The 12500-nt window shown below is 44.7% G+C and overlaps 1 protein-coding gene across 1 annotated transcript in view; it reads right to left on the bottom strand.

Annotated features, from left to right (window-relative positions):
- The window catches only part of cc2d2a (coiled-coil and C2 domain containing 2A), a gene marked incomplete in the record, with an annotated part of 42558 nt that overhangs the window by 3327 nt on the left and 26731 nt on the right, over positions 1 to 12500 (bottom strand). The window contains 11 exon segments of the mRNA XM_034150948.1: positions 759 to 872; positions 1029 to 1118; positions 2571 to 2771; positions 2859 to 2873; positions 3197 to 3367; positions 5133 to 5231; positions 5587 to 5683; positions 8551 to 8660; positions 9244 to 9301; positions 10517 to 10684; positions 11662 to 11753. Of these exon segments, the coding sequence (XP_034006839.1) occupies positions 759 to 872; positions 1029 to 1118; positions 2571 to 2771; positions 2859 to 2873; positions 3197 to 3367; positions 5133 to 5231; positions 5587 to 5683; positions 8551 to 8660; positions 9244 to 9301; positions 10517 to 10684; positions 11662 to 11753 (1215 nt within the window).

Raw genomic sequence — 12500 nt, 5'->3', positions numbered from 1 at the left:
AAGTGGAGGGATTATATCTCTACCTAGGACCAAGTGGAGGGATTATATCTCTACCTAGGACCAGGTGGAGGGATTATATCTCTACCTAGGACCAGGTGGAGGGATTATATCTCTACCCAGGACCAGGTGGAGGGATTATATCTCTACCTAGGACCAGGTGGAGGAATTATATCTCTACCTAGGACCAGGTGGAGGGATTATATCTCTACCCAGGACCAGATGGATTATATCTCTACCCAGGACCAGGTGGAGGGATTATATCTCTACCCAGGACCAGGTGGAGGGATTATATCTCTACCCAGGACCAGGTGGAGGGATTATATCTCTACCTAGGACCAGGTGGAGGGATTATATCTCTACCTAGGACCAAGTGGAGGGATTATATCTCTACCTAGGACCAGGTGGAGGGATTATATCTCTACCCAGGACCAGGTGGAGGGATTATATCTCTACCCAGGACCAAGTGGAGGGATTATATCTCTACCTAGGACCAGGTGGAGGGATTATATCTCTACCTAGGACCAGGTGGAGGGATTATATCTCTACCTAGGACCAGGTGGAGGGATTATATCTCTACCTAGGACCAGGTGGAGGGATTATATCTCTACCTAGGACCAGGTGGAGGGATTATATCTCTACCTAGGACCAGGTGGAGGGATTATATCTCTACCTAGGACCAGGCACACATCTCTACTGACTTCACGGGATACTTCATGGGAATTTGTTTTTATTGATTTCTATAAAGGCTGTTTCCTCACCTCAGGTATCGCCGTGCCGATGATAAGCCACGCCTTCTTTCCCATCGACAGGAAGTAGTTACACAGCAGGACAGCATGCTCCTCTTCGTCACCTGCTAACAGAGTCAGGAACTGCTGTAAAACAGAAGAGGAGGAGGAAGAGGAGGAGGAAGATGGTGAAGAGTTACTGTGAGATGAGTTTCTTTAACCCCAGATTCCTGGAGAGTTTCTTTAACCCCAGATTCCTGGAGAGTTTCTTTTAACCCCAGATTCCTGGAGAGAGTTGCTCACATCACAGGTGCTCCAGAGGTCGCAGGCTCCAGAGAAAGAGACTCTGTCGGGGAGAGACGGGATGAGGGAGACGAACCGAGAGACCAGAGCCTGTGGGGGGGGAGACATGTTTAAATATAGAGACACAATCAATAAAGAAAGGATTGGAGTGAGTGTGTGAGTGAGTGAGTGAGTGAGTGAGTGAGTGAGTGAGTGAGTGAGTGAGTGTGTGAGTGTGTGAGTGAGAGTGTGTGTGAGTAAGTGAGTGTGAGTGTGAGTGTGAGTGTGTGTGCGTGCGTGTGTGCGTGCGTGTGTGCGTGCGTGTGTGTGTGAGTGTGAGTAAGTGAGTGTGTGTGTGTGTGTGTTAGCTTCCCTAGATCAAGTGGTGCTGAGGCCTGTACTACGAAGCCGGATGTTCTCTGAGCTGACTTCAGGGAAAACTCGGGCTTTCCGGTCCTACGACGCTGGTTCTCTTTTTAGCGGGCTAGATCTCCATGGTAACTTATGCTGAGCGGCTAACCTCCTCGGGAGCAGGTTAGGTTGCAGGCTAAGAGATCAACTCAGTGAAAGCACCGCCTGCTGACCAATCAGAGCTCCGTGTGCGGAGTTTAAAGCGATCAAGTCATATTACAGGATAGAGGAAATACAGAAAAACTGCCGTTGCAGGAAAGACGGCCGGCAAAAATCACCTGACTGTGTGAACGTGAACATTAATAGAATATCCCCTCCCATCTTCAGAGCAATCTGACTATTATAATATTAGCGCTAAAAAAGCTTACTTAAATATCTGCCACAACTTAAGTAACCGGATCAGAGTAACATTAAGTACAGTCCGCGGCACTGTGAGTGCAGACGTCGATGTGTCCCATTATCATTCATATCATATCACATCATAATGTATCATATATTTCCTTATCTGAGTCAGCTGAGCCGTATCTGGCCGTGCAACACTCACAGTGTCACATACTGGATGCAGAAGTATTATTTTAAGCAACACATTAAGTTGACGAAACACTCGAGTCAAATGTAATTAAAGTCAGATCGTGTCTTAGACGGGGCAGTGATATCATAAACCTGTTGATGTACGCATTCAAACACTTTCTCTGTTACCAGCTGTATTCACCTTGCAGGTGCAGCTATGTGGCTTTGATCCTGGATAAAGTGTTTAAGTCATGGATGTTTAAAGTTTAACTTCTTCATATTTGACTAATATTAAAGTTCACTTTTCATTCAGGAAGTATGACGCTGCGCTGTCAGTACGCTTGTCCATGTTTGTGATTGGTCGAATGCTCCAAATACCACCCCTTTCATGTGAACGCGCACCTAACTAGATAGGACACGGCTGGCTTGAGCGATACACTTGATAACCAGCGTCGTAGGACCGCTTAGCGAGAGCGCGTATGTTTTGGATTGGGCCAACCGGCTAACTCAGACATATCCAGGTTAAGTTGAACCAGCTTCGTAGTACAGGCCTCTGCTCTGCACCTGTATGTAAATGACCTAAAACCTGAGTCATTATCTCTGCTGTGTCTCTATGAACCCCTAACCCCCCCCCCCACTGACCGCGGCCTCCTGCTGGTTGCTGCAGGCGTCCAGCAGCTCCTGGGGGGGGTTCAGGGCTCGGATGTATCTCGTGATGAACACCGTCTTCCCGTTGAGGTCGACGACAGAAGAGACGCACGGCCGCTCGGGGAAACTCTGAGACGCTTCCCGCTCGAAGCGCTCCGCCGCCGCCAGCAGACCCTCGTCCTCCTGACTGTCGAACTGAGAGGTCAGAGGTCAGGGGTCAGAGGTCAGAGGATACAGTACATTACACTGATGATGGTGATGCAGTGATTGGTGGACAGTTACCTTCCTTTCCTTAATCTAGCATTGAGAAGCAAACAGGTGGAACAGAAGGAGGACAAACGAGAGAAATGAAAACCATAACGCAAAAAGTTAAAAGTCAATCAAAACAAGTAAATATCAACAAATGAGGAACGCAGACATAATAAATAATAACATTACACAGAAAAGGAAATATAGTATAGTATATATATATGTATGAGTGCCCGTAAAAATAGACATCAAATATAGAAACGGAAACTCAAAGAGGATTACAAGCAGCTAAGAGGATCTGAAGACACACCTAGACAGACGAGGACACACTGATGCATGCTGGGAACTATAAAGCACTTGATTTAACCCACCTTCTCTCTGACCGTCTCACCAGGCACCAGCTGGGGCTGGATGGTGATGAAGAGTGTGATGAAGGCTCCTTCACTGACGCTCCTCAGAGCCTCGTAGCCTCCGTTAGCGCTGCGCTCCTTACTGTAGCCTAGCAACACCGCGGGAGTATTCACCTTCAGAGTCCCGTCAATCTGTAGAGAGGACAAGGTCAATATCAGGAGTCTCCACTTTAAAGAGTCCTCTCCTGCTGATGTTCAGGTGTATATCAGTATGTAGTGTCTCTACTTTAAAGAGTCCTCTCCTGCTGATGTTCAGGTGTATATCAGTATGTAGTGTCTCTACTTTAAAGAGTCCTCTCCTGCTGATGTTCAGGTGTATATCAGTATGTAGTGTCTCTACTTTAAAGAGTCCTCTCCTGCTGATGTTCAGGTGTATATCAGTATGTAGTGTCTCTACTTTAAAGAGTCCTCTCCTGCTGATGTTCAGGTGTATATCAGTAGGTAGTGTCTCTACTTTAAAGAGTCCTCTCCTGCTGATGTTCAGGTGTATATCAGTATGTAGTGTCTCTACTTTAAAGAGTCCTCTCCTGCTGATGTTCAGGTGTATATCAGTATGTAGTGTCTCTACTTTAAAGAGTCCTCTCCTGCTGATGTTCAGGTGTATATCAGTATGTAGTGTCTCTACTTTAAAGAGTCCTCTCCTGCTGATGTTCAGGTGTATATCAGTATGTAGTGTCTCTACTTTAAAGAGTCCTCTCCTGCTGATGTTCAGGGTGTTATCAGTATGTAGTGTCTCTACTTTAAAGAGTCCTCTCCTGCTGATGTTCAGGTGTATATCAGTAGGTAGTGTCTCTACTTTAAAGAGTCCTCTCCTGCTGATGTTCAGGTGTATATCAGTATGTAGTGTCTCTACTTTAAAGAGTCCTCTCCTGCTGATGTTCAGGTGTATATCAGTATGTAGTGTCTCTACTTTAAAGAGTCCTCTCCTGCTGATGTTCAGGTGTATATCAGTATGTAGTGTCTCTACTTTAAAGAGTCCTCTCCTGCTGATGTTCAGGTGTATATCAGTATGTAGTGTCTCTACTTTAAAGAGTCCTCTCCTGCTGATGTTCAGGTGTATATCAGTAGGTAGTGTCTCTACTTTAAAGAGTCCTCTCCTGCTGATGTTCAGGTGTATATCAGTATGTAGTGTCTCTACTTTAAAGAGTCCTCTCCTGCTGATGTTCAGGTGTATATCAGTATGTAGTGTCTCTACTTTAAAGAGTCCTCTCCTGCTGATGTTCAGGTGTATATCAGTATGTAGTGTCTCTACTTTAAAGAGTCCTCTCCTGCTGATGTTCAGGTGTATATCAGTATGTAGTGTCTCTACTTTAAAGAGTCCTCTCCTGCTGATGTTCAGGTGTATATCAGTATGTAGTGTCTCTACTTTAAATAGTCCTCTCCTGCTGATGTTCAGGTGTATATCAGTATGTAGTGTCTCTACTTTAAAGAGTCCTCTCCTGCTGATGTTCAGGTGTATATCAGTAGGTAGTGTCTCTACTTTAAAGAGTCCTCTCCTGCTGATGTTCAGATGTGTATCAGTAGGTAGTGTCTCTACTTTAAAGAGTCCTCTCCTGCTGATGTTCAGGTGTATATCAGTATGTAGTGTCTCCACTTTAAAGAGTCCTCTCCTGCTAATGTTCAGGTGTATATCAGTATGTAGTGTCTCCACTTTAAAGAGTCCTCTCCTGCTGATGTTCAGGTGTATATCAGTAGGTAGTGTCTCTACTTTAAAGAGTCCTCTCCTGCTGATGTTCAGGTGTATATCAGTAGGTAGTGTCTCTACTTTAAAGAGTCCTCTCCTGCTGATGTTCAGATGTATATCAGTAGGTAGTGTCTCCACTTTAAAGAGTCCTCTCCTGCTGATGTTCAGGTGTATATCAGTATGTAGTGTCTCCACTTTAAAGAGTCCTCTCACCCTGCTCTGGGAGTAGATGGTGCTGAAAGGGATCTTCACGGACCCCAGCCAGTGCTTCTCCATGCGGGTGTGGATGGACTTCCCTCTGTCTCTGTCAGTCTGAGGACAGAGGGAGAATTATTCAGCAGCTTCATTCAAAGCTTCAGATTCCTCCTCAACATTTCAAATAGAGAACAGCTGGTTCTCCTGCATGTCTTTAAAGCTGGTGTCAGATAAAGACGAGGCGTATATTATTAGTATCATACTTTTGGTGTCTCCATAAAATCCCAAAGGAAAAGACCCTCAAAGCACTTATAGGAATGATATCTGATCCCTCACTGAATGCATATGGAGGGTGTGCGGGGGGACTCTGCCTTCATACATTGAGGTGTGTTCATGTGTGAACGAGGTGGTAAAGCCCCTCTAACGGTCCAGTGAAAGGACGATGTTCTGATGGACCTTCTGCTGGACTCACCCCTCCGGTTTCATAAACCACCTCATCGAAGATGTTGATGAAGACCTCGTCCTTCACCGACTGTAACGCAGCGGCGCTGTAGTCGCCGTTAGGAGCGCTGAAGACGAGGAGAGTTCACATTAGTGTTTATAGTCAGTACTCCTACCTTTGTCCTTTAGCGTCTGTGTGCACAGAGGATCTATATGAAGTCTGAAGTACTGTAAGGTTTGACTGCAACACAGAGGAACAAATGGATCAAATGAAGGATGATCATATTACTGAAGATCATACAAGACCAAGGAATCAGTAGGAGTCGTAACAACAACAACAACAACAACAACAGGTGGAAGTAGATTATAGATCAGCTTATTTGTTAGCGTTATCCACATTTTTTATGGAAGACTTTTAGGTCTTAAAGGTTATTATACTCTTCTTCATCAGTATATCACAGGTCTCTGATTTATACAGAACCTGTCTCTGATTGGCTGAAACACATTTACAGATTATTAACTTTTTTATGTTACATTTGGAAAAGTTTGTGATGTGAAGGTTGGAACCCCCGTTGCAAACTGAAAGAATATTTTACCTTTTTTTTTATATAATATTTTCCGGATAATTTTTCTTTTTGACAAAAATATTATCTGATGTTTCTTTGAAAAAAATGTTACTTCTGATTTTTTGATTAAATATTTATTGAGAATTTATTTGAACCAAATTGAACCAAAAGTTTTATCATTTTTAAATCTTTCCAAATGTTTTCAAATTTTTATCAAATCTTTTCCAGATTTCTTATTTTTATTTAAAATCTTTTCAGAATATTATTAAAAAGACACAACATCATTTTTGGGGAAACCAAACAGATCATTGCAGCATTACCCATAATCCCCTCTGTTTTAGCCCTGTTTCTAAAGAGCTGATTCTAATTCCCCTCCTCGACTCCTCGGTCCTCCGGTAGTGACCCGGAAATGGATTTCAGCGCGCCATGTTGAAGGACATCTCATTTCTCTAAATGCACATTGAGGACCGAGCATCGAGCGTCGAGGAGGCTCTCTGGAGGAGCTCTAACCGAGGAGACACTGATGGGTCCTCCACAGTCCTCCACGGCTCCTTCGTGGATGCATTTCCGGGAACAGAGATGTTTCAAAGAGTCGAGACGCACGGCCGGACTGATCTCAGCCAATCACAGCTCTGCATGCATCCCCTGGATATTATTTTAGTAACTGCTTTCATCAGACGCGATGTTTCCAGAGAGAACAGCTGTGAGGTCCGTGCAGAAAGCAGAGCAGTGTGTATAATATATATCACTCAGTATAACAGGCCTACTCTCTTTGCTTTAGTTTAGTAGATATCTACAAACAAAGAGTCGATATTTTTCTAAGACCATTTAGTGCTTCACAAAATAAAATACACAACGGCTGTAGCCTGATTATATGCTTTAGGAGCTGTAGGTGTGTGTGGTACAGTGTGTAGGTGTGTGTGGTACAGTGTGTAGGGTGTGTGGTACAGTGTGTAGGTGTTGTGTGGTACAGTGTGTAGGTGTGTGTGGTACAGTGTGTAGGTGTGTGTGGTACAGTGTGTAGGTGTGTGTGGTACAGTGTGTAGGTGTGTGTGGTACAGTGTGTAGGTGTGTGTGTGGTACAGTGTGTAGGTGTGTGTGGTACAGTGTGTAGGTGTGTGTGGTGTAGGTGTGTGTGGTACAGTGTGTAGGTGTGTGTGGTACAGTGTGTAGGTGTGTGTGGTACAGTGTGTAGGTGTGTGTGGTACAGTGTGTAGGTGTGTGTGGTACAGTGTGTAGGTGTGTGTGGTACAGTGTGTAGGTGTGTGTGGTACAGTGTGTAGGTGTGTGTGTGGTACAGTGTGTAGGTGTGTGTGGTACAGTGTGTGGGTGTGTGTGGTACAGTGTGTAGGTGTGTGTGGTACAGGTGTAGGTGTGTGGTACAGTGTGTAGGTGTGTGTGTGGTACAGTGTGGGTGTGTGTGTGGTACAGTGTGTAGGTGTGTGTGGTACAGTGTGTAGGTGGTGTGTGGTGTAGGTGTGTGGTACAGTGTGTAGGTGTGTGGTGTAGGTGTGTGGTACAGTGTGTAGGTGTGTGTGGTACAGTGTGTAGGTGTGTGTGTGGTACAGTGTGTAGGTGGGTGTGGGTGTGGTGGTGTGGGGTACAGTGTGTAGTGGTATGTGGTAGCGGGTGTGGGTAGGAGTGTTGGTGGTAAGTGGTAGGTGTGGGTGGTACAGTGTGTAGGTGTGTGTGGTACAGTGTGTAGGTGTGTGTGGTACAGTGTGTAGGTGTGTGTGTAGGTGTGTGTGGTACAGTGTGTAGGTGTGTGTGTGGTACAGTGTGTAGGTGTGTGTGGTACAGTGTGTAGGTGTGTGTGGTACAGTGTGTAGGTGTGTGTGGTACAGTGTGTAGGTGTGTGTGGTACAGTGTGTAGGTGTGTGTGGTACAGGTAGGTGTGGTACAGGTGTAGGTGTGTGTGGTACAGTGTGTAGGTGTGTGTGGTACAGTGTGTGCGTAGAGATGCAGCGGACAGACGGGTCTCAGTTGGTTTGGTGTCCTCTGCTTACTTTTAATACTTGTAAATACAACTTTTGGCCCGTAATTTATTTTCCCCATTTCAGCGACCAGAGAGAGGGGGGGCAGGGGGGGGGGATATATCCAGTCTCTGATTGTGTTACGTTATTATGAGAGTGCTCGCATACTTTAAATTGTATATATATATATAAATATATATGTGTGTGTAAATGTCCGCATCTGTAGCCTGTTATTGTCTCATTATACCGCACTGTGAATGAATCAAAGTAAATATAGAAGTCATCATGAACACATCTGTCCATCAGACAGAGGGCTGCTGTGCCTCCTGTCATCATTAATGGACGTCTCTTTAAAATGACCGCTCAGAGGAGAGGAGTTCTCATTTCGGCCCCCGTTGACCCAGAGGTTGTGAAACACAGACGTAAACATGGATATATTTCTGGTTCTGGAGTCACCTGAAGGGCAGCTGCAGCTCCTCGTTCCAGCAGGGGTTCGGCCCCTCAGCCGTGGTGGTCTGAAGCACTGAGCGCTGGAAGGAGACCTCCACAAAGGGCCTCACCTGAACCTGCACCACAACAAACACACAGTTTAAATATCACATGCAGATACATAACTCACTGACAATCAGCTGTAAATTACATTAGATTTATTTGCAAATGAGTAAAAAAATGGAATAATGTCAAATAAAAAAGTATTTATGGGAGACAGGTGGAGGTGGGCTTGGTGCACCAAAGGTTTTTTCCCCAGGTGTGACGACCCCTGCCTTGCTATTGCCTGTTGTGTGTGTGGCCCTTTAAATGTTCTCCCTTTTGTCTATCAGTATTGATTGGGGACACCTGGCTGCCGGTACCAGAGGGTTAAAAGGCCTGACTCAGTTCCTCGAGCGTTCTCCCCGCAGAGGACCGGACCTCGGAGAGCAGCCACGAAATAGGAAAAGCGTGGTCACCTTTCTGTTGGATCATTGAATAAAGTGCACAGAACCACTTTCTTGCCTGGACTTTAGATCTGTTCCCTGTGTGAGATTCACTATCTGGCCCTTTGAGTTCATCTCTGTGTCATTTCTTCATGGTTTTGCCGCTTCACATTATAAAAAGGTGCACAGTAGTTGCAGTTTTCTGAAATTAAATCGTAAAAAGGTGTTTTTGTACCTGGCTGTGGAGCCAATCACTGCCCTGCATGGCTCCCTGAGACGCGGGTCCAGGTTGACTGAAAGGAGAACAGTTTAATCACGTGAATATAAAGCATGATTAATGTTGGGAAAACACTGAACGTCCTCTTCCAATATCAGAGTAACATGCTAACAAAGGTATCCCAACTGTAGCTGTGAACATGACAGGATGTATGATTACCTAGAAGAGCATCAGGACTGTTTGAGGCATATGATAGCTATGTGATTAACATGATGATTCAGCCTCTATGGAGATAGACATATGACAAGCATGCTCATTTCTGACGTGGAGCTAATCTGAAGTAAACATTGAATACTGCTTTCTATTCCTCCATCTTGTGACTGTGTAACTCCCTCTCTTGGATATCAGCATGTGAAGGACACTGTTCAGGAACTAGTTGATGCTCTGTATGTGATGACTACTTCCATTCTGGAGAGGATCACAGATACATGGATCCTGAGGTTGAAGCTCAAACTGGGGACCAGGGATTATTAACATTTTGAAGTATTCAGAAAAAGACAGCATTTTGAGATTTTTGAGAAAAAGTCAGAATTTTGAGATTTTGAGAAAAAGTCAGAATTTTGAGAAAAAGTCTAATTTTTTGAGGTTTTTGCGAAAAAGTCAATTTTTTTAAGATTTCTGAGAAAAAGTCAGATTTTTTGAGAAAAGTCAGCATTTTTTAGGTTTGTGTGAAAAAGTCAGATTTTTTAGATTTTGAGAAAAAGTCAGATTTTTAAGATTTTGACTACTTCCATTCTGGAGAGGATCATAAATACATGGATCCTGAGATTGAAGCTCAAACTGGGGACCAGGGATTATTAACATTTTTAAGTATTCAGAAAAAGTCAGAATTTTGAGATTTTTGAGAAAAAGTCAGAATTTTGAGATTTTGAGAAAAAGTCAGAATTTTGAGATTTTGAGAAAAAGTCAATTTTTTTGAGATTTCTGAGAAAAAGTCAGATTTTTTGAGAAAAGTCAGCATTTTTTAGATTTGTGTGAAAAAGTCAGATTTTTTAGATTTTGAGAAAAAGTCAGATTTTTAAGATTTTGACTACTTCCATTCTTGAGAGGATCATAAATACATGGATCCTGAGGTTGAAGCTCAAGCCGGGGACCAGGGAGATCTTTCTAACAATTGATCATTATTCCTGAGCTCAGTGAGGGGGTTTCTGAGGGGTTTCTGAGGGGTTTCTAAGGGGTTTCTGAGGGGTTTCTGAGGGGTTTCTGAGGGGTTTCTGAGGGGGTTTCTGACCTGGTGATGGGTCTGCGGATGGGGATGTCGTATGCCCGCAGGATGTTGACCAGCAGCTTGATGTCTCCGTCGGACAGATTCTGAGCCGTCACCTTCTTCCTCTCCTTCCTCTGAGGCTTCAGGGGACGCTTGGGCTCGGCCAGCTTAAACAGGTTCATCCCCAGGATCCTGACAAACAAACAGACACCACTTATTCATGGAGATCAGACTGTGTGTTATCCACAGATCAATTATTACTCTGAAGGGTCCGATACGATCATTACCACTAACAGTCCCAACAGGTTTCTGCCACGATCACAACTCTGATTCAGACGTTATATTTGATGGCCTTTTATGGCACAATTACAGCTGTTTGAAAATGGGATGACTTGAAAAATATATTTCACAAATAATTATTAAACTTCTGAAATCCTGAGAGAAAATCTAGGGATGATTTGTTTTCTGTTTGAAATACAAATAAAGAGGAACATCTTTTGTAGTTCCTTAAAAAAAATGATCTAAAAAAAGGTTGGGTTGATCATCTGCAATAACAGGGAAATAAACAACAACAAAACACTAAAATTAACCTTTAAAAAAAGTATGAAACATCTTTAAAAAAGCTCAAACATGAAACTAATCTTTTGGACATTGAAAAGTATCTTTCCAGGAGACCTTAGCCATGTGACTTTAAAACAGAATTGTGATAACAGGGAAACAGAACCCTGAGAGGACTGAGCGCTACAGCAGGGTCTACATGTATGACCTACTGTCCTGACGCTCAGGGGTTAAACTAAAGGAGAGACAGAGACACAGAGGGGGGGGGGGGGTGAAAAGAAAGGAAGTCGTACCCTGGACCTGCACCACTGTTAATAATGCATGCAAGAAAAATAACAGAAAAACATGGAAAAGAAAAAGATTACAACATTCACTTTCAACGATGCAAAACATGAGCACACGGCAGATCATTGTTTCTATAGATCTGCACGTCGAGGGCCGCTTCACACGGACATTATTAAGAGCTTCTCTGTTGGTGTTGAGGCACCTCCAGAGAGCCTCATATAGCGTGGTATTCTGTGAGGAAGTAATAACTGAAGGTGCAGAACAGAAACAGTAAAGGGTCAGCTGTGGAAGACGTGAGTTATAAACCATCAGAGTTCTTCATGTACCCGATGCTGGGGATCTCCTCCTCGATCACCAGGTCCGACAGCAGGAAGTGATGCTTGGCCGTCAGGAACCTGTTGATGACCGACTCTCTGATCTGTGGGAGAGGAGCAGATAACATCATGATATCATGTGAGGGGGTCCATGCTGTTCTCTCTGAGGGCCACACAGAGAAACATACCCTCACTAGAGCAGGGGGTCCATGCTGTTCTCTCTGAGGGCCACACAGAGAAACATACCCTCACTAGAGCAGGGGGTCCAAGCTGTTCTCTCTGAGGGCCACACAGAGAAACATACCCTCACTAGAGCAGGGGGTCCATGCTGTTTCTCTCTGAGGGCCACACAGAGAAACATACCCTCACTAGAGCAGGGGGTCCATGCTGTTCTCTCTGAGGGCCACACAGAGAAACATACCCTCACTAGAGCAGGGGGTCCATGCTGTTCTCTCTGAGGGCCACACAGAGAAACATACCCTCACTAGAGCAGGGGGTCCATGCTGTTCTCTCTGAGGGCCTCACACAGAAACATACCCTCACTAGAGCAGGGGGTCAATGCTGTTCTCTCTGAGGGCCACACAGAGACACATACCCTCACTAGAGCAGGGGGTCCATGCTGTTCTCTCGGAGGGCCACACAGAGACACATACCCTCACTAGAGCAGGGGGTCCATGCTGTTCTCTCTGAGGGCCACACAGAGACACATACCCTCACTAGAGCAGGGGGTCCATGCTGTTCTCTCTGAGGGCCACACAGAGACACATACCCTCACTAGAGCAGGGGGTCCATGCTGTTCTCTCTGAGGGCCACACAGAGAAACATACCCTCACTAGAGGTGTTCTGCCTCA

The sequence above is a fragment of the Trematomus bernacchii genome, unplaced genomic scaffold (genome assembly GCF_902827165.1).
Source record: "Trematomus bernacchii unplaced genomic scaffold, fTreBer1.1, whole genome shotgun sequence".
NCBI lineage: Eukaryota > Metazoa > Chordata > Actinopteri > Perciformes > Nototheniidae > Trematomus > Trematomus bernacchii.
Note: the sequence above shows the minus strand (reverse complement) of the source record. Positions and strands in the feature narration are given on the sequence as shown.